This window comes from Struthio camelus, chromosome 28 (genome assembly GCF_040807025.1).
Source record: "Struthio camelus isolate bStrCam1 chromosome 28, bStrCam1.hap1, whole genome shotgun sequence".
Taxonomy (NCBI): Eukaryota; Metazoa; Chordata; class Aves; order Struthioniformes; family Struthionidae; genus Struthio; species Struthio camelus.
This window is the reverse complement of record NC_090969.1, coordinates 2255110-2275881: the sequence shown is the minus strand read 5'-3', so window position 1 is coordinate 2275881 and position 20772 is coordinate 2255110. Positions and strand designations below refer to the sequence as shown.

The window sequence follows — 20772 nt, the reverse complement described above, 5'->3', positions numbered from 1 at the left end:
AGCTCAGGGTGCAGCCTGTCACCATCCCACCACCCACATTGAGTGCCCCGGTCGGGCACTGCTGGGTCCCCGTTCGGGTACAACTGCCCCCCACCCCCTGCCTAGATTCGGGCTCGGCTGGATGCCCCAGGAGCAGCCACAGCTGGGTCCCCCATTCAGGCAGAGCTGGGTCCCCCTGGTTGGTCACAGCTGGGTCCCCCATGTGGGAACAGCTGGATGAGCCCATGTAGGTACAGCTGGGTCCCCCATTTGGGAACAGCTGGATGAGCCCATGTAGGTACAGCTGGGTCCCCCTTGTTGGTCATAGCTGGGTCCCCCATTTGGGAACAGCTGGATTCGCCTGTTTGGGAACAGCTGGGTCCCTTCCCATGGACACAGCTGGACCCCTCATTTGAGAACAGCTGGATCCCCCCACTTGGTCACAGCTGGATCCCCCATTTGGGCACAGCTGGACCCCCCCGCTTGGGCACAGCTGAACCCCCCCACTTGGGCACAGCTGGGTCCCCTGGTCTCAGCGCAGCTGCCCCCCCCCCGCCCAGATCGGGCTCCCCCCGGGGCTGGGACGCAGCAGGGTCCCCCCGGTGTGGGGACAGGGCCGGGCCCCCCCACCGGGTGTCCCCCCCTGCCCCAGACGCAGGGCTGTGCCGGGAGCGGGCAGGGCAGGGGGGCCGGGCCGGGCTGCCCCCGCCCCGCACCTGGGCAGGATCGGACCCGCCCGGCGACGGCAGCGGACGGGACGGAAGTGCGGGGCGGCGGCAGGTACCGGGTCGGGGCCCCCCCGGGGGACGGGGACAGGGACAGCGCCCACCCTGGCACTGCCCCGAGCCCCCCTTCCCCGCTTCCCCCCCCCAGTCCCCTTCCCTCTGCCCTAATTAGCGCCTGTAATGAGCTTTGGCTCATTACCGGAGCCGCGTGTCCCTGATCCTGGAGGGGGGGAAGCACAAGGAGGGGGGAGGGACCGGGGGGGTCACACCGGGCCGGTGGCTTTGGTGGGGACGGTGTCGCATGGGGGCCTGGTGGCTTTTGGGTGGGGGGGTCGCACCGGATGAGGAGGTGGTGGTTTGGGAGGGGTCACGGGGGGGCACGGTGGCTCTGCGGGGGGGGGGGTACAGGGGGTGTCACATGGGGGAAACTGGTTTGGGGGAAGATCTCACGAGAGCAAAGATTTGGTGGCTTTTGGGGGGGGGTTATCGTAGTGTTGAGGGGGGACAGCAGGGGAGTCCCCTTGGGGAAGGAGCTGGTGGCATCTGGGGGTCCCGGGGGGTGTCACGCTGGGGGAGCAGGGTGGAAATTGTGGGTGGGAGCTGTTGGGTTTGGGGGGGGGCAGGGGAAGGTCTGTGGGGCTGGGACCCTCCCCCCATAGCCTCCATGGTGGGAGGGGAGTCGTGTTTGCCCTCCATGTCTGAATGTCCCTTCAGCCCCCCCCCACGACATCCTAGTGGGGTCATGGGCCCCTGGCACCCACAGGTGCCCTGGTTCCCCCTGGGCTTTGCCGTGGGGCTGGCCCTGGGGGGGGTCCTGCTGCGTAGCCTGCACCGGGAGCCAGTGCACTCGGACCCCCTCCCCAGCATCCTCGGCCCCCACCACCGCCTGCCGCCCAGCACAGGTGAGCCTGGGGGGGGGCATGGAGGTTGAGGGGGTCTCCCGGACGCCTGGGCTCCCAGGGTGGGGTGGGGAGCTGTGCTACATGCACGCGCAAGCACCCGGCACGAGCTAGCGGGTGGCACCCAGCGGTTTGGGTAGGGGGGGTTGCATGGGGGGTCCTGGAGCGATGCACTGTCCCAGGCGCCACACCACGTCGCTGCAGCGTGAGCCAGGACGCCTGGGTCCTCGGTGCATGATGGTGGGTGAGGAGCACCCATGGGACCACCGCGGCCGTGCCCCCCACCCCGCCACCAACCGCTGGCCCTCTAAGGGGCGCCTTGAGGCCACCCCCGTGTCCCTTCTCCACCCCGCAGTGGACAGCAGCGTGGCGGAGGCGCTCTACGAGCGGGTGCGCGTCCTGTGCTGGGTGATGACGGGACCTCGCAACCTGGAGACCAAGGCCCGGCACGTGCGGGCCACGTGGACCCGCCACTGCAACGTGGCCCTCTTCATGAGCTCGGAGCGGGACGAGCGCTTCCCGGCCGTGGGGCTGCCCGTCCGCGAGGGCCGCGACCAGCTCTACTGGAAGACCATCCGCGCTTTCCAGTACGTGCACCGGCACCACCTGGACCGAGCCGACTGGTTCCTCAAGGCCGACGACGACACCTTCGCGGTGGTGGCCAACCTGCGCTGGCTGCTGGCCGCCTACAGCCCCGAGCGCCCCATCTACTTCGGCAAGCGCTTCCGGCCCTTCGTGCGGCAGGGCTACATGAGCGGCGGCGCGGGCTACGTGCTCAGCAAGGAGGCCCTGCGGCGCTTCGTGGCCGCCTTCGGCGCCGGCACGTGCACCCACACCAGCGCGGTGGAGGACCTGGCGCTGGGCCAGTGCCTGGAGAAGCTGGGGGTGGAGGCGGGCGACTCGCGCGACACCCAGGGCCGCGAGACCTTCCACCCCTTCCCACCCGAGTCCCACCTCACCAAGCCGCTGTCCCACGACCGTGCCTACTCGCAGTACTCCTACTACCCCGTGCGCTGGGTGAGTCCTCCTGGTCCCTCTCCCCCCTGCTCCCAGTATGGCCCAGTGCTCCCCTCTTGGCAGGGGAACGTGCTTGGCTCACCCACCTGAAGACCCGCCCACATATCTGAAGCCCCGCCCACACACATCCACACCCACTAACTGCCCACTCATAAGCCCCGCCCACTCTCCTAGCCCCGCCCACTCTGTTTGCACACAAGCTCCACCCAGCCTTAGCATCACCCAACAGCCGCCAAGCCAGAGCCACCTACAGCTAAACCCCGCCCCTCTCATTTGCATAAACCCCACCCACAGCACAACCCACTCCTTGCCCCTCTGTATCCCCGCCCTCAACTAAGCCCCGCCCACCCTATTTGCACCCAAGCCCCGCCCACACGGTCAGCACCGCCCAGCACCTGTCCCTCTCCATCACCTCCACCCCTACTAATCTCCGCCCACCCTATTTGCATATAAGCACCGCCTCCACCCGTTACTAAGCCCTCCCAGCTCTGCCCACCCTATTTGCATCCATGCCCCGCCCACCCCATGCCCCGCCCACCCCCGGGAGCCCCGCCCCTGACTCCTTCCTGCAGGCAGCGGCGAGCTGCTCGGACCTGGCCGTGTCCTTCCACTACGTGAGCGGGGAGCAGATGTACGTGCTGGAGTACCTCACCCACCGCCTGCGCCCCTACGGCTACCGGCCCCGCTACCGCCCGCCTGTCAACCGCACCGCTGCCCCCGCGCCCCCGCCCTGACCGCCTGCCCGTCCATGGTCCTCCGGCATCACCGCGCTCCGGCACCGCCGTGCACCCCAGCTCCACCGGCACCGCTGCGCTGCACGGCTCCACTGGCACTGCCATGCTGCATGGTCCCACCAGCAACGTCGTGCTGCATGGCCCCTTTGGCATGGCCCCGTGGCTCAGTCCTCCAGCACTGCCATGCTGCACAGTCCTGCCACACTGCATGATCCCACCATGCTGCATGGTCCCACCACGCTGCATGGTCCCACCGCGCTGCACAGTCCCGCCTTGCTGCATGGTCCCACCACGCTGCATGGTCCCACCACGCTGCACGGTCCCACCATGCTACATGGTCCCACCACGCTGCACGGTCCCACCACGCTGCACGGTCCCACCATGCTACATGGTCCCACCACGCTGCACGGTCCCACCACGCTGCACGGTCCCACCATGCTACATGGTCCCACCACGCTGCACGGTTCCACCACGCTGCACGGTCCCACCATGCTACATGGTCCCACCACACTGCACGGTCCCACCACGCTGCACGGTCCCACCACGCTACATGGTCCCACCTTGCTGCATGGTCCCACCACGCTGCATGGTCCCACCACGCTGCATGGGACCACACAGTTCCATAGGCACGACCCCAGGGCACAGCCCCCCCCCCCATGTCCCCCTCGGCATGACCCCAGCCCACACCCGGACCCCCTCGGGAGGGTGGCAGGGGGGAGGGGTGCAGCCCCATGGTAGCCATGGCTTATTGCAAGGATTTTGGGCGAGGGGGGAGAGGAAACAGGGACCTTCTCCTGGCCGGCGCCGCGTCCCGGCAAAGGAGCAGGCCACGGTCACAGCGCCAAAGTCCGACATTGTTACGTACTTACAGTTACAACCCGCGAGCTCAAACCGCTGTACAGGGGCCCCCGCGGTGCCCCCCCGGCCCGTGGCACGGCCCCCACCGCCACCACGGCAGCTCTCGCTCAGCTGCCGCGCCGGCCGCCTCCCCGGGGCAGCAGGCGTCACAGCGGGCGCCGATACATTCATTTTGGGGGGGGGTTTTGGGGGGGGGTCCGGTTTGGGTGCACCCACGGGCTCTCCCGCCCCGGATGTCACGGCCCCCCGCACCGGGCACCGCAAGGGGCTGGCTCTATCCTAAGTCTAAACGAAGCAATAAATTAAAGAGGTTCCCAAGGGGACGTCGAGAAAAGGGGGGGGGCCGGGGAGGGGGTCAGGCCACGGCGGGGTGGGGGGATTTGTACAAAAGGTCGTCTAGAAAAGGACGGGGAGGGGGTGCTGGGGCCTGTTCTGCTCCTGCCATGGTCCCCTGTGCCCCCATGCCCCATGCATGGGGTGGCACCGGTGGGGTGGCACGGACAGAGGTGACAGAGATGGGGTGAACCAGGATGGCCGGAGGTGGGGGGAGGGCTGTCATGGTGGTGTGGCCAGGGGCGGCAGTGACAAGGATGGCCTGGACAGGGGTGGCCTGGGCAAGGGTGGCCTGGGAAGGGGTGGCACTGATGGGGGTGGCCCAGTCAGGGGTGGCATGGATGAGGTGGCCTGGGCAAGGGTGGCATGGACGAGGTGGTCCACGCAAGGATGGTATGGACGAGGTGATCCAGGCAAGGGCGGCCCCAGGCAGGGGGATGGCATGGACAAGGCGGCCTGGGCAAGGTTGGCATGGACGAGGTGGTCCAGGCAAGGGTGGCATGGATGGAGTGGCCTGGGCAAGGGTGATGTGGACAGAGGTGGCATGTGCATGTCAAGGTTGGGAGGGGGAAGGAGGTGTCACCACCAGCAGTGCCAGGCACAGCAGGGAGCCCAGGCGTCCTGGCCCTGGCAGCGGCTGTACAGGCATCACCCACCGGCACCAGGAGGGGAACCCAGGCATCCGGGCAACCCCTCGTCACCACGTCGCAAAGAGAGGGGTGGGACGCAACCTGGCATGGAGGGTGGCGCAAGGTGGGGACAGGAGCAGAAGAGCCCCCAGCAGGAGCTGGATAATAAATAGAGCATCAAAAATACAAACCGGGCTGCGGCAGGGTTGGGGAGGGGTGGGACACGTGCAGTCCGGCGGTGCCAGGTCCCGGCCCGGCTATACCAGGGCGGTGCGAGCCTCGCAGTGGCCCACGCTGGCCGAGCTGCTCTTGCGTCGCAGCCCCGGCGTGGCCAGGCCGCCGGGGCCCTCGCCGGGGCAGCCGTGCTGCAGCAGGATGTCGGCGCACTCCTGGCTGCCGGCCCGGCGGGCGTAGAAGAGCGCCGTGCGGCCCAGCCCGTCTCGTGCCTTCACGTCCGCGCCGTACTGCGGGCAGAGCGGCCACGTCAGCGGCCATGAAACCCATGACCGGGCCATGTCCTTGTCATGGCCCTTCTGGCCATACCGTGGGCTGCATGGCCATGTCAGAGTCCCCATGGCCATGCCATGTCCTTCCCATGCGCCCCCATGGCCATACTGTGGTCCCCATAGCCGTGCCATAGTCCCCAGAGCCATGTCATAATCTTCATGGCCATGCCATGTCCCCCTTGGCTATACTGAGGTCCCCATGGCCATGCCATAATCCCCATGGTGGTGCCATGTCCTTCCCATGTCCCTCATGGCTACACTGTGGTCGCCATAGCCATGACACAGTTACTGTGGCCATGCCATAGTCCCCATGGCTGTGCCATGTCCCCCCGTGGCCATACTGTGGTCCCCATGGCCATGCCATAGTCTCCAGAGCTATACCATAATCCTCATGGCCGTGCCATGCCCTTCCCATGTCCCTCATGGCCATACTATGGTCACCACGTCCATTACATAGTTACTGTGGCCATGCCATAGTCTCCACGGCTGTGCCATGTTCCCCGTGGCCATACTGTGGTCCCCATGGCCATGCCACGTCCCCCATAACCATACCACATCCCCATGGCCATGCTATGTCCCCCACAGTCATGCCACGGTCCCCACGGCCACATCACAGCGCCCTCCCCCCCCGCCACAGCCCTGGCTCTGACCTACCCACACCAGCAGCTGGGTGATGACCACCTGGGCCAGGTCGCAGGCCACGTGCAGTGCCGTGCGGCGGTCCTTGTCACCAGTGGCAGCGTTGAGCTGCTCCTTCTTGCTATGGGCCAGGAGCAGCAGCACCGTCTCCAGGTCCTTCTCCTGCACCGCGCGGAAGAGCTGCTCCCCCAGCGGTGCCTCGGCGGCCGGCAGTGGTGCCAGGAACAGCCGCTGCTCGTACTTGGCCCGGATCCACGACTCCCGCTCCTCCCTGCAGGGACACATGGCATCAGGGGACTTATGGTGTCAGGGACGTGCTCCAGGTGACCCCGCTTGAGCGGGGGCTTGGACTAGATGATCTCTAGAGGTCCCTTCCAAGACCAATCGCTTGATGCCACGCATCCCATACACACAGAGGGACATGCAGCCATGCAAGGGGACACACAGAGGCCAGGGGACACTCACCGGGACGACTCATGGGTGGGCTTGCAGCGGCCCTGCGGGTTCTTCTCCCAGATGCTGTTGGCAGTGGTGTTGCCGATGGAGGTGAGCACCAGCGTGAGCTCCCGGGGCCAGTCGTCCAGGTCAAGGGAGCGCACGCGGGACAGGTGGGTGCCCAAGTTGCGGTGAATCCCCGAGCACTCGATGCAGATCAGCGCCCCCAGGTTGAGACTGGCCCAGGTGGGATCTGGGGTGGGAGTGGGGGACAGAGGCTGTGAGGGCCCCACCTGGGACACTGCACAGGCTATGTGGCCCGTGGCGCTGCATAGCCCAGGGCATCACATGGCCCATGTCACTGCATGGCCCACGGCATTGCATGGCATCATGACACCCACAGCACCACCTGGCCCATCGTAACGCACAGCCCATGGCACCACGTGACCCACGGCATCATGTGGCCCGTGGCATCACATGGCCCGTGGCATCACCCAGCCCATGGCACTGCATGGCTCGAGGCACTGCATGGCCCAAAGTGCTGCATGGCCCCAGGCATTGCGTGACCCACGGCATGGCATGGCCCTGCATCACCCACAGGATTGCGTAGTCCACGTCCTACCCCACCACCAGCCGACACTCACTGGGTGCCCCGCAGTCCACACACAGCGAGTTGCCCCGGGCATTGCGGATGGCCTGGATGGCCACAGCCTCGCTCTGGCTGTCCATGCGGGCCTGCGGGGAGACGGCAGTGAGCGGGGTGGCCACAGTGAGGGCAGGGACACGTGCCCCCCCCCCCAGCAGCCCCCGGCGCGTTGGCCTGGGGTGGGGATCCCCACCTTATTCTTGCTGCTCTCACAGCACTGCAGACTGGCCAGGATCTGGCTCTCGATGGCCTGCACCCAGGCGTCCCGCTCCTCGAAGCTGCTCGCCTCGAAGTGCCACGTCTGCCCCGTGCTCGACACGATGATGAACTCGAAGTTCTCCTCCTCTGCAGGACGAGAAACCCAGGACGGGTGGCTGGGACCGGCTCCCGTGGCCCTTTCGGGACCCCCCCCCACACCTCCCTCCCCGGGGCTCGGCCACCAGCAGGGCACCCTGTGTCCCACATCCCTGTGGCCATGTCAGTGGCAGCAGCCGGCAGCACTGGGATGAGGAGGGTGGCTCTGTGCGACCCACCCAGAGGGCTCCCAGGGCTCTGCCTGGCCACAGCCACGGCCATGGCGGCGATCCCTCCCCACTGCGGTGCCAGGGACGCGGAGGCAGCGGATGCAACGGCGGCAGGCGAGGATGGGAGACAGCCACATGCATGAGTGGAGCCGGCCGCGGACCACGTTACCTGTTTTATAAATATTTCTTAAACTACCAAAGCTTTTTAATTTCCACATTTTGCGCTTGGCTGCAGAGGGTCCGGGGCAGCGAGAGCAGAGAGAGGAAAGGGGGAGAGAGAGTCACGAGAGGAGCCCCGGGGCAAAGGGGCCAGGGTGTGCAAGGGGGAGGCATTTGCAGAGCAAGGAGGGGACGGGGGGACGCGCCAGCGTGGACGGTGCAGTGCGTGGCAGCGGTGGCCCCACGGCAAGAACAGGGCCTGGGCTGTGGCAGGGGGGCTGGCGATCACCTCCAGGTCTCCAGGGATCATTCGCCGGAGCCCTGGGGCGTCCCGGCATCGTTCTCGTGGCCCTGGGCCACTGGCCCCACGGCCACCATCCCCGAGGCCCATGGTCTCTGCAGCAGCATCCCTGGGGCTCTCACCTTCCGCTTGTCCTGCTGAGCCCTCTGTCTTGGATGGTGTCATCAGCTTCTTCCGGCGGTGCTTCTTCCTGTCAATCATGGGCGACGGTGGCGGGTCTTTGCCCGAACTGCTGGGGCTGGATATAGTCTCAGAGGTGGGGGGGCCATCTGCTGAGAGACCCACACGCCAGCATCAGTGAGGGTCACAGGGCTATCCAGGGTCACCAAAAGCACTAGGCTCATTGGGGTCACCAAGGTCATTGAGTTCACCAGAGTCCCTGGTGCCACCAGGTCCTCCTGGGCCACTGGGCTTACTGAGGTGACCAGGTTCACCAAGTCCATCAGGGTTAGTGGGGCCATGAGGCTCCACCAGGGCCACTAGGATCACCAAATTCACTGGGGCTGCCAGGACCACAGGGCTCACTGGGAGCACCAGGGCCATGAGAATCACCAGGTCCACTGGGCTCACAAAGACCACTAGGGTCACTGGGCCACCAGGATCACCAGGCTACTGAGCTCACTGGAGCCACTGGGCTCACCAAGACCACCTGGTTCCCCCAGGATCACTGTAGGCCACTGGGGCTACCAGGGTCGCCAGAGGGACCAGGGCCACCAGGCTCACTGGGGCTACCATGTCCCCCAGACTCCCCAGGAGCCTTTGGGCTCCCTAAGGCCACCGCAGTCACAGCCCAGGTTCTGCCCCAGGGAGAAGATCCCGTGAGGTGCGAGGGGACGCAGGGGGACACTCACCAGTGCTGGGCATCTTGGCGCTGGAGGCAGAGGCACAGCGCTGCAGCGACCGCTCCTTGCCCATGCCCTTGGCCCCTGGCTCTGGGGGGAGGCTCAGCCCCACAGGGGAGGTGCTGGCTGCAGGTAGGGAATGAACAGTGACCCCAAAGAGCGTCTGTGTCCCCTGCACCCTGGAGCATCCCACCACCCCAAGGGGTCCCACCACCCTGAGGGGTCCCCACCACCCTGGATACTCACCAGCCCCCTCAGGTGCCTGCACCCCCGCCACGTCCTTCACCAGCCCGTTGATGCTGGCCGATGGGCCGCAGGCAGAGATAGCGCGTGGTGGACGCTTGCCAGGCACCTTGACCGTGGTCCGGAGCAGGTCCATCTCCTTCCCGTGTGTGCTGTGGATGTAATCCTGGTGCGGGGATGGGCATGGCGCTGAGCGCGGCAAAGCCACGTCAACCCCTCCAGTGTGGGGAGGGTATGAGGCACTGAGCCCCTTCATGGAGGCCATGGGGTGCTGGGGGACGTGAGGGGCTGGGACACTCACATTGATGCTGGGGTGATAGAAGAGGAGCCCATTGCTGGATAAGGTGACATATTTCTTCTTCCACTCCTTGTTGAGGGAGTTGCCACTGCGCTTGAGCAGGAAGCTCTGGGGTGGGGGGGGAAAGGGGGTGATCGGGGACATGTCTGGGGATGGTGGTGAAGGGGGGCTGTGCCATGGGTGCAGGGACACCTTCGGGGATGGTGGTGAAGGGTGACAGAGAAGGGACAATACCATGCTCACCTGCTTGATGGGGATGGCACGTCCGCTGCCCGCCACCTCGCCCCGACTGTCCAGGCTCCTCTTCTCCGAGTCACTGCCCCGGCGGTTCTGCGGGAAAGGGAATGGGGTGGGTGTCCCGTGGGGTGGGTGTCCTGTGGGGTGAGTGCCCCGTGGGTGAGCCACCCCGGGGACCCTATGCCAGGCTGGGTGCTGGGTTGGGGCCTGCAGAGGACTTACAGCGAAGAGGCTGGTGCGGCGCTTGGCGCCGCGGTGCAGGGAGCTGGGGGTGCCCAGCGTGACCGTGGGCTCGCCCCGCAGCTCCCGGTGGCTCACGTTGGGGGTGGACGGCAGCGAGGATGAGTAGTCGCTGGTGTGGCCGCCGTTGCTGGCCTGCAAGAGATGCCATAGCGGGATGGTCAGCCTCGGTGGCGTGTGCGCCTCGCCACTGTCGAGGTAGGGAGCAGCGGTACCTGGATGCCACCGCCGGGAGTGGAGCCGGCCGAGTGGCTGGGGGAGCTGGGCAGCGACTTGCAGGAGGCCAGGAGCTGCTGCTGCTTCCTCAGTGCCACGACCTTCTGGGCCACTGCGGAGACAGCAGCAGCGTCACCCTCCCTGGCCGCGGGGACCTCCACTGCCGCCGCGTTCCCCCCATCACCTACCTTCGGTGAAGACCCGGTCCACGTTGAGGCCGTACGTGGCACAGGTCTCGTAGTAGAGGCACCGCTTCATGTCGCCACAGAGCGCCTGGGCTCGGGCGTCCTCAATCACCCGGGGATTGGAGGAAGTGATTTTGTCTGCAGACAGGCGGAGGGGTGAGGCGAGGGTCCCAGCACGTCCCTGTCCCCCAACCGTGCCGCCCCGCCAGCTCACCCTGAGTGCCCACCAGCGCCAGGGCCAAGTCGCTGGTGCCCCGGTGGCTGCTGAGCAGTGCATGTAGCTGCGTCACCTCCTCGAAGCTGCTCTCATTCTCCAGGCTGAACACAAAGACGACGGCGTCCACCCAGTTGGCGAACTGGAGGGGGGAAACGCATGGGACAGGGGTGTCACGGCTCTGTGATGCTGGTGACAGCCACCACGGCCCCCCCCACTGGCCTCAACATACCTTGGCATCTGGGGCGCCTCCTTCCTCTCGGATGAGCAGGAGGTGGCTCTGGCCATCAACCATCACCTCGCGCTTGAACTGCCCGCCTGGAGCCGGGGGACAAGAGGGATGGCAGCATGGCCTTGCCATGGAGGGAATGTGCCACGGGATGGCCGTGCCAGGGGCTGGGAGGCGAGCCTGGCCAGGGACGGGGCTTAGCCCCTGGCCTGAGGCCATGGCCAACCCCATGGCCATGTCCGACCTCATGGCTATTCCAAGCCCAGTGGCCATGCCTGACTCCATGGACATGCCCAAAACTATGGCCATTCCCGACCTCCATGGCCGTTCCCAGTCCCGTGGTCATTCCCAACCTCATGGCCATTCCCATCCCTACAGCCATTCCTGACCCCCATGGCCATTCCCAGTCCCATTGCCATTCCCAACCTCATAGCCATTCCCATCCTTAAAGCCATTCCCGACCCCTATAGCCGTTCTTGACCCCGTGGCTATTCCCAATCCAATGGCCATTCCCACCCTATGGCCATTCCCAGTCCCATAGCTATTCCCAACATCATGCCCATTCCCACCCCTACAGCCATTCCTGACCCCCATGGCCATTCCCAGTCCCATTGCCATTCCCAACCTCATAGCCATTCCCATCCTTAAAGCCATTCCCGACCCCTATAGCCGTTCTTGACCCCGTGGCTATTCCCAATCCAATGGCCATTCCCACCCTATGGCCGTTCCCAGTCCCATGGCTATTCCCAACATATGGCCATTCCCACCCCTACAGCCATTCCTGACCACCATGGCCGTTCCCAGTCCCATGACTATTCCCAACATCATGCCCATTCCCACCCCTACAGCCATTCCTGACCCCCATGGCCATTCCCAGTCCCATGGCTATTCCCAGTCCCATGCCCATTCCCAACCCAATGGCCATGCCCAGCCGCATGGCCGTGCCGCTTCCCAGCCACTCACTCTCCGTGGGCTCCAGGCCCACGTAGGAGCCGGTGAGGAAGCGGTGCACGAGGGCCGACTTCCCGCTCTTGCTGCTGCCCAGGACGCCCTGTGGAGGGGCAGAGAGCAGTGTCAGGGCACGCCGCGGCGCCGGGGCCGGCACATGGGGCCGGCACGTGGGGGGCCCCAGGGCCACGGCACCCACCAGGCGGATCTCGGGGATGGAGCGGCCCAGGGTCCATTCCTGGCTGTTCACCAAGGCCTCTGCGGGGAGGAGAGGGGTGAGAGGGGCTCCGGGAGGGGGCACGGCCGCCCCCGGCCCTGCTGGCAGCGCTGCCGGCAGCTCCCGGTGTGGGCGGCCGTGGAACCGTCACCAAGCAACGGGTGAGCGGCACCGATCCCAGCGGAGGTGGCGAGGAGGACCACGGGGACCGGCCGTGGTGGAGCCATGGCCGTGGTACCCCACCACCCCCTGGCAGCTCCCCGGCATGGCCACCCCGTGGCTCTCCCCTCCCTGCACACGGCAGGGCACCAGGACACGGCGTGGCGTGAGGACACGGCGGGTGCAACGTCACAGCAGGCACAAGGTCACGGCAGGCACAAGGTCACGGTGTGCACGAGGACGTGGCGTGCACGAGGACGCAAGCAGGCACGAGGACGCAGCACAGCACAAGAAAACAGAGTGCGCAAGGCCACGGCGTGCACAAGGACGCAGGTGCACGAGGGCACAGTGGACCCAAGGCCACGGCGTGGCCCAGGGATGCTCCGTGGTACAGGGAGGACACGGCACAGGCCGGTGTCTGCACACGTGCCGTGCAGTGGGTCGGGACCCCCCAGGCCCCCCATGTCCCCAGCAGCATCTCACCTCCCACACTGCAAGAAGGGGAAACTGAGGCAGGGGAGAGGCAGAGGGTTCCCCCCATCCAGGTGCCCTCCTGTGCCTTGGTTTCCCCTGTGCCGTACCTGGGGTTGGGTGCCCACCGCGGCCCCACACGCGCGGCAGGCGAGGGGTTAACGCCGGTGCCTGTCACCCCACGCGTCATCACGGCGCTGCCACCCACGGGCCCCCCCCCCAACACCAGGCTCTGCCCACGCGGCAACGCAGGGTGGGTGCTGGGGGGACCCCCCTCCCCAAGCCGCGGTCCGGGGGACATGGGGACAGGGTGGACAGATGGCCGGACGGGTGGGCAGAGGAAGATAGGGTGGCTGGATGGACAGGCAGACGGATACGGGCTGGATGTGTGCATGCATGGACAGATGGACGGACGGACAGCGCTGGGCCAGCCAGCTGGACAGAAAGATGGACACGGGGTGGCTGGAGAGAGGGCCGGGGGGCCGGATGGGTGAAGGGTTGACCCGGCGACGCGTGGCCGGCTACAAGGACGGACGGACGGGCGAAGGGATACAGGGACGGAAGGACGGACGAAGGGCTGGACTGGGGGGCACGAGCAGACGGATATAGGGAGGGATGGATGCTTGTCCCCATGGGGCAGCCCCAGCTCCCCACATCCCACCCTGAGCACCCAGGCCAGACTTGGGGAAGCTGAGCCCAACCCGAGGCCACGGGCCTGGCCACGGCCCCATCCTGCAGAGCCCTCCCCAGGCTGCCCGGGGGAAACTGAGGCAGGGGAGCCCAGCCGCCCACAGCACAGCCCCAGCCCGGGGCCACGGGTTGTCCCCAGCCACCCACGGAGCCCCAGGCTGCTCCGGGGCCCCCGGGGCCAGCGCAGCACCGGGGCAGGACGCCGGGGGACCCCGCGGGCAGCGTCACCCCGGGGGGGCTGAGCTGCAGGGTGAGCCCCCCCACCACCACCGCCATGCACAGTGGCTCATGCAGGGGGCCAAGATGCCCCCGTGGCCCGCGTGGGCTGGGACATGCCACCCAAGTGTCCCCCCCTGCCCGTGTTGGCTTCCAGGACCTCTCTCCAGCCATGGGGCACGGATGGGTCCTTCCCTACCCACCCCCCCCCCCGCCGGCTCACTACCAGCCCCACATAGGTTGCTGCCCCACATCTGCCTGGGGGTGGAGGGGGGGACACCCCCAGACATGGCCCACAAGTGGACCCAGGCGTCCGGGAGCACCCGTTCCCATCTCGTCGAGCTCTGCGGCCTCACCACCGCAACGGCATCGAGCCCCCCTCCACCCCAAACCTGCACCCACACGGGGGGAAACCGAGGCGCAGCCCCACACAGCACAGACGATGAGCGGGCCCAGGTGTCCGGGAGGACTCCCCCCTTTCACCCATCTCCTCAACACCCCCCCTCCCCCGGCAAATCCTCGCGCTGCACCCACACAGTCACGCTGCAGGCGGGGGGGTGGGGGGAAACCGAGGCACGACGGGTGGCGAGCCCAGGCGTCCGGGCTCTCCCCCATCCCCCTCCCCAACCACCACCCCTTGATGGGGGTCCCCGGGTACTCACTGGGGGAGGCCCCCCTGGGTAGGTCGGTGCTAAGCAGGGCCCAGGGGGGCGCGGGGTGCGTGGGGGTGGACGCCGGGCTCTTGGCGAAGATCCCGCTGATGAACTTGAGCATCTTGCGGTCGCGGGTGGAGGCTCGGCCGCCCTCGCGGCCCCGCTTGAGCCCCGCGCCGCCCTCGGCGGGGGCCAGTGGTACCGCCGCCAGCCCCCCGGCACCCGGGTGCAGGTCGCTGTTGTCCAAGGTCTTGCTCTTGCCCTTGCGGGGTGAGAGCCGGGCCCGAGAGGCCGGCCGGGGGCCCGCTTCGGCGCCCGCCTTGCCCGCGGCTTTCGCTCTCCCCTTGCCTTCGCCCTCGGGCCACGAGAGCCGGCTGCCCGGACCCTTGTGGGTGCTTTTGCCCGCTTTGGCCTCCGAACCCATTTTGGCCCCGCTGGTGGTCACCGTCTTGAAGGGTTTGTTGGCCAAGCGGAGGCGCCGAGGACCGGCGGCCGGGTGAGGCGAAGACGCCCCGGGACCGAGGTAGGACGAGGGTTTGGCCCCGTCCGGAGCCGCCTCCGAGCATCCCCAGCTGGCCTGGCTGAGCAGCACGCGGCGGGCGGCCGGCGGGTGGCCTTCGGGCGGGGGGCACTCGCGGGGCGCCCGAAGCCGCTCGCCCGGCACCTCCAAGGTGCCCTTGGCCCCCCGGGCAGGTGGCGGGACGGCTTCGGGTTTGGGGGGCAAGAGAGAGGGGTCGGGCTTGGGGGGCACGGCGGGCGGCAGCAGAGGCAGGTCGGGTTTGGGGGGCACGGCGGGCGGCGGCAGCAACGCGGGGTCGGGTTTGGGGGGCACGGCGGGCGGCGGCAACAGCGCGGGGTCCGGCTTGGGGGGCACGGCGGGCGGCGAGTCGGGCGAGCGGCACCGAGGGGCGGCGGGCCGGCGAGCGGCCGAGCCCTCCGGTGCCGAACTGGGGGTCCGGGGAGCGGCGGGTTGTAGGGAGGCGTCGGGTGGGCCGGAGCCGGCCGTACTTATCCAAAGAGCGTCCTGCCGTTGGAAAAGCCGCTCGGGCCTCTTGCTCTTGTTGCCGCCGCCGTCCTCGGCTCGGCCACCGGCTGCCGGTGCTCGGCCGCCCGCCGCCGCCGCCGCCGCCGCCGCTCCATCACCGGGCCCCGCTTGCTCCGCTTCGCCCGCCACCGACTCGAGCTTGACCAGGGTGAGGGAGATGAGGTAGGTGGTCCGGCGCTGGAGGCCGGCGGCTCTGCTCATGGGTGCGGGCAGGGCGCCCCCCCCCACCCCGCCCGCCCGCCCGCCCACCCAACCCCGGCCCCGGTGGGCTCCGGCGGCACCGTGCACGGCTCCGCGTCCGCCGGTGCCGAATTGAAGGCTCCGGCGCCGTCCCCACCCCCCGGCCCTGCCTCCCCAAAGCCTTTCCCGCTCGCCCGCCCCCGGAGGGGTTGGCACCGCCGTCGGCCCCCCCCTGCTCCGCCCGCCGGATCGGGGCCGCCCCCCCCCCAACAAATGCTGGGGGGGGGGGCGCAGCACCGGGGCTAGCGAGCGGGCAGCGGTGCCCGGCGGGGCATGGCCGGGCGGCGGTGGGGTTGGGGGGGGCGGTTATTGGGGCTCCGGTGTCTGGGGGGGGGGGGCCGCGGTTGTGCGGCGGTTGCCGTGTCCCGGAGCCGCCCCCCCCCCCCCCCCGGGCCGCTGGGCTCACGGCAGAGCCCCGACGGGCTCGTCCTTTGTGGCGGGGCCGGGACCGGAGCCCGGCTTGGGGCGGGGAGGGGGGGATTGGGGGGGGGGCGGTGCCGTGCTCTGCCGTGCGCCGCTCCCGGGGAGGTGGGGGGGGGGCGGCTGCCCCCGGTGCTACCGGGCACGCGCGAGCGCTGCCGGGCGCCCCCCCCCCGCAGCCGCCGCCATCCCGGCTGCCCAAGGGACCCTCCGCATGGCCCCCCCCCACCCCCAACCCTGCCGGCACCGGCCTTCGCTGCCGGGAGCCACCCCTCTGCCCTCCCCCCTGTCCCCCACCACCTCCATCCATCCCTCCACCTATCCCTCCAGCCCCTCTATGCATCCCTGCATCCCTTCGTTCCCCCTACCCATCCCTCCATCCCTTCTATCCATCACTGCATCCCTTCTCCTCCCCACCCATCCCTCCATCCCCTCTATCCATCCCTTCATCCCCTCCATGCCCTCTACCCATCCCTCCATCCCCTCTGTCCATCCCTTCATCCCTTCCATCCCTCCATCCCCTCTATCCATCCCTTCATCCCTTCCATCCATCCATCCCCTCTATCTATCCCCGCTTATCTTCACCCCCTCCATTTATCACCCCCTCTATCTATCCCTGCACCCCTTCTCCCCCTCTACCCATCCCTCCATCCCTTCTATCCACCCCTGCATGCCTTCACCCCCTCCATGAGCCCCTCCATCTGTCCCTTCTCCCCCTCTATCCATCTCCCCACCTATCCTTGCATTGCCTCCATCTGCCCCTTCACTCCCTCCATCCAATCCTTCACCCCTTCAATCCCTCCTCTATCCATCCCTCCATCCCTTTCATCCATTCCTTCATCCCCTCCATGTCCCTTCATCCATCTCTTCATCCCTTCCATCCTTCCCTTCACCTCTTCCTCTGCACACCACCACCCACCCCTCCATCCCTCCTTTCCCTCTATCCATCCCTCCATTCACCCCATCCTTCCCTTCTCCCATCTCCATCCATCTCTCCATCTATACAACCCCCATCCCTCTCTCTTTCTACTCCTCCATCCACCCCTTCCATCCATTCCTTCAGCTACATGTCCATTCCTCCATCTCTCATTCTTCTTTCCACCCCTCTCCCATCCCATGCATCCCTCTACCTCCATCCCTCTATCCACCTTCCATGCATCCCTCCTGCACCCTTCCTCCATCTACATCCTTCCACTCACCCTTATTCCACCTCTTCCACCCCTCCACCCATCCCTCCATTCCCTCCGCCTATGCCCTGGCATCCCGAGGGGTGCCCCAAGCTGAGCACAGGGCGCCGGGACCCACGGGCCCTGGGGGGGAGCAGCCGAGCGGGGCCAGGCCGCCTCTGTTTTCTGGCATTTTTAGCAGCGGCACAGAAATCCTCTGCATCCCGTTGCCATGGCAACGGCGGGGCTCGAAATGCAGTAAAACAGCGGGATCTCGCCCCGGGGGCGGAGGCCGGGCACGCGCGGGCTGGCACCACCAGTGGCACTGGGACCGGGTAGTCACCATGCCACCCCATTCCCCCCTCCTCAGGCCCACCAGGTCCCTGGGCCGTGCCGTCGCGCCCCCGTCCCCGTGCTCTGCCACATCCTGTCACGACGCAGGGAGGGATGCGATGCCAAGGGCCGGATGCGGTGCCTGGGGAGGGATACAGTGCTTGGGGATAGACACGGTGCTCAGGGACAGACATGGTGCACGGGAACAGGTACGGTGCCCAAGGATGGATATGGTATCCACAGACGGACATGGTGCATGGGGACAGGCACGGTGCTCGGGGACAGATACGGTGCCAGGGGAAAGACACAGTGCTTGGGGACAGGCATGGTGCTTGGGGACAGGTACGGTGCCCAAGGATGGATGTGGTACCCACGGACAGACATGGTGCATGGGGACAGGCACGGTGCTCGGGGACAGATACGGTGCCAGGGGAAAGATGCAGTGCCCAGGGACAGACATGGTGCAAGGGGACAGGTACGGTGTTCAGACATGATGCTTGGGGATGGAGACGGTCCTCGGGGACAGACAGGACGCCTGGGTCAGGCTGGGCAGAGCAGATGCCCTGTCTCCTCTGCGTGCACCCATGGGTGCCCGGAACGGGGCTGCTGGCCTCCCTGGCAGGCAGGGACGGGCGACGGGGACCCTACCTGCACGCCCGTGCGGGGTGGCAGCGTAGCAGTGCCACACGGGAGGGACAAAAACACCCCGTGGCGGGGAGGAGGGGAACACAGGGTCCCCGGTGCCCCCGGGCCAAGGTGGGGGGGGGGCTGCATCACCCCCTGCCTGCACCGGGGTCCAGGGGGGAGCTGAGCCCGGCCCCCGCACCCCCCCGGCGGGCTCGTGACGGCACCGGGTGCGTCACACAGCAACCCGCCCACGGCCACGCTCGCGTGGGGTGTGCGACCGCCCCCCCCCAACCCGCCTGCTGGGGTGGGGGGGAAACCCGTGCCAGCCCCCCCAAACTGCCCCGGGGGTCCCGCGTCCCCCCTGGCACCGGGCCCTGGGGACAGGGTAGGGGGACGCGGTGTCCCCAGGCCAGGCTCCGGCACTGCCATGAGGGAGGCCTGGCCCCTCGCGGCACCCCCCTCCCCAGTGCTGGTGCTGGGCCCCCCTCCCAGTGCTGCCCAGTCCCTCCCACTGCCCCCCAGCAGGTCCCCAGGGCAGGGCTGGGGATCGTCCCTGGTGCGTGGGGGTGACTGCGGTGGCACTGAGCCCCCGGCCGTGGGGTAACACTGGGTCACATCAGGCCTGAGACCCCCCCCCCCGGCACAGTTGCAAGCCCCACGTCATCCTGCTGAGCCCCCTAAGTGCCCCCCCCAGCGGCAGGGGGCCGTGGGGCACAGGAGGGAGGGGCTGTGCCCCCTGGTATGGGGGGCTCGGGAGCAGGAGCAGCATCCGGGGGGGCACCGCGGAGGGGGCCACAGCCCCCGGGGCCGGCAATGGGTACCACCGCCTGGGCACCTAGCAACAAGGCATCCCCCTGCTTCCCGTCGCCACGGCAACAGCAGCGCGGGGAGATGCCGGGGATGCGGGGGTTCGGCACGGGGAGGGGGGGCCTCTGGGAGCGGAGCGGAGCTCGACCCACCATGGGGGGGGGGGCTGTGGGGGCCTGTCCGGCCCCCTGGGGTGCAGGGCCCCAGCGGGGGGCACGCAGGGCCTCATCCCCCCCCCCCCAGCAGGCGCCCACCGGAGGTGAGGAAACGGCTCACGTCACCGACCGCAGCGCCGGGGCTGTTGCAGCGGAAACCGCGCCGACGGCACTGCCACCGCGGACCCCCCCCCCCTCCAATAACTCCTCCCCCCTCACTGTGCGCCGTGCCCCACGGACGGGTCCCTGCAGGGAGGACGGCGCCCGCTGGGTCCAGCCTGCCATGCCACAGCCCCTGCCCGCCCTGGCACAGCGCCGGGCAGGATGAGGCTTCGGCCCTGCCGGGGTCCCCAGGACGCCAGGATGGTGGGGACCCCTAGGTGGGGGTGTCCCGGCTCCCCCCCCCCAACCTGAGTGCGGGCCCCCCACCCCGTGCCAGCACCCACAGGAAGTCAACACTGGCAGATGCAACCAAGGGAGCGGGCGAGCACCGGGGCACCATGACCCCCAAAGCCCCCCCCCCCAAGCGCCATGCAGCACCCCAACATCCCCCACAGCATCACAGCGGCCTCGCGTCCCCCCCGCCGGAAAGGACGGGATTCATCCCTCCGTCCGTCCGCTGCTTCGGCCATCCGCCTCTCCATCCCCCCGGCCACCCTTGCCTCTGGCCGGCTCCCCGGCCATCTGCCCACCCCGGGACCCCCAAGGCCGGCGGCTGCGCCCTGCTCTGGCCCACGGCGTGCCCAGTGGCCGCGCCGCCGGGGACCACAGTTCGGGGCCGGTGGGTGCCGCGGCGGCCGGTACCTTGCACGACGCTGAGCGAAGTAGTGAGGCTGGCCCGGAGCCGGGGGTCGGGCACCTTTTCCACCAAGCGGATCAGCTCGTTCACGTGTTTTTTGGCTCGCTCGTGCCGCTTCACCTCGGCCCGGATGGCGGCCAGCGCCAGCTGCCTGGCGGCGTTCATGGCGCCCGGCCGCCCCTCGGCGCCGCGCTAGCTCCGCGCCGGGCCCCGTCGGGTCCCCGAGGCCATGGCTCAGCCTCGGGTTCGTCCCCTGCGTCTTCACCCCCCCCGGCCCATCCGGCCCCGCTGCGCCTCGCCGCCTCTCGGCGCGCTTCCTGGCTGGCGTCACCCCGGTGGGGCTGGCGTCACCCCGGTGGGGCTGACACGGGCGCCCGCCGGCGGGTGCAGGGCTGGGCCTGGGAACCGCCAGCCCACGGAGCCCTGGCGGGCAGCGACGCGGCGGTGCCCGGCCCCGCCGGCGCGTCGAGGCACGCCGGGACCCGTCGGGCGGCTCGGCGTGCCCGGCCGGCGCGCCTGCCGCCGCCCCCGGGGGCTCGCTGGGGTGGCACACGCGCCTGGGACGTGCTGGGGACACCCCCGGGGCACCTGCAAACGGGGTGGGGGGCGCTGGGAAAACGTCTGGGACGTGGCAGGGACGTGCAGGCACCAGGAGCAAGGCGGGACGTGCTGGGGACGTGTTGGGGACACACCTGGGCTGCACGCAGCAAAGGCACGGGCAGGCCAGGGACACGCACA

General features: G+C 68.5%; 2 protein-coding genes across 6 annotated transcripts; one reads left to right on the top strand and one right to left on the bottom strand.

The window, feature by feature from the left end:
• Window positions 1–216: 216 nt before the first annotated feature.
• LOC138062526 (glycoprotein-N-acetylgalactosamine 3-beta-galactosyltransferase 1-B-like) lies at window positions 217–4528 on the top strand. Its single transcript, XM_068921125.1, has 5 exons — window positions 217–226; window positions 632–759; window positions 1468–1606; window positions 1959–2620; window positions 3193–4528. The coding sequence occupies exons 1-5, from the start codon at window positions 217–219 to the stop codon at window positions 3352–3354; spliced, it is 1101 nt and encodes a 366-aa protein (XP_068777226.1). The 3' UTR covers window positions 3355–4528.
• AGAP2 (ArfGAP with GTPase domain, ankyrin repeat and PH domain 2) lies at window positions 4188–20334 on the bottom strand. Of its 5 annotated transcripts, none has more exons than XM_068921390.1 (19): window positions 20040–20334; window positions 12236–12294; window positions 12052–12139; window positions 11092–11177; window positions 10860–11001; window positions 10649–10783; window positions 10460–10572; window positions 10227–10379; window positions 10011–10097; window positions 9771–9875; window positions 9473–9635; window positions 9236–9352; window positions 8507–8656; window positions 8094–8153; window positions 7594–7745; window positions 7399–7489; window positions 6785–7007; window positions 6335–6590; window positions 5396–5638 (listed from the first exon to the last, which is right to left on the bottom strand). In XM_068921390.1, exons 1-19 carry the CDS (start codon window positions 20197–20199, stop codon window positions 5432–5434), a joined length of 2547 nt encoding a protein of 848 aa, XP_068777491.1. In that variant the 5' UTR covers window positions 20200–20334; the 3' UTR covers window positions 5396–5431. The 5 variants fall into 5 exon arrangements, with proteins under 5 accessions (XP_068777492.1, XP_068777491.1, XP_068777488.1 ...); XM_068921387.1 differs by lacking the exon at window positions 20040–20334 and adding an exon at window positions 14452–15691; XM_068921388.1 differs by lacking the exon at window positions 20040–20334 and adding an exon at window positions 14452–15691 and having other exon boundaries at window positions 8507–8653.
• Between the last annotated feature and the right edge of the window lie 438 nt (window positions 20335–20772).

Coding starts and splice junctions, on each gene's coding strand:
- LOC138062526 (XM_068921125.1), top strand. Junction 760..1,467: donor GAAGTGCGGGGCGGCGGCAG/GTACCGGGTCGG, acceptor TGGCACCCACAG/GTGCCCTGGTTCCCCCTGGG. Junction 2,621..3,192: donor CCTACTACCCCGTGCGCTGG/GTGAGTCCTCCT, acceptor TCCTTCCTGCAG/GCAGCGGCGAGCTGCTCGGA.
- AGAP2 (XM_068921387.1), bottom strand. CDS start 15,688: ATGAGCAGAGCCGCCGGCCTCCAGCGCCGGACCACCTACCTCATCTCC. Junction 12,295..14,451: donor ACCCAGGGGGGCCTCCCCCA/GTGAGTACCCGG, acceptor TCCTCCCCGCAG/AGGCCTTGGTGAACAGCCAG. Junction 8,154..8,506: donor CTCAGCAGGACAAGCGGAAG/GTGAGAGCCCCA, acceptor GACCCTCTGCAG/CCAAGCGCAAAATGTGGAAA.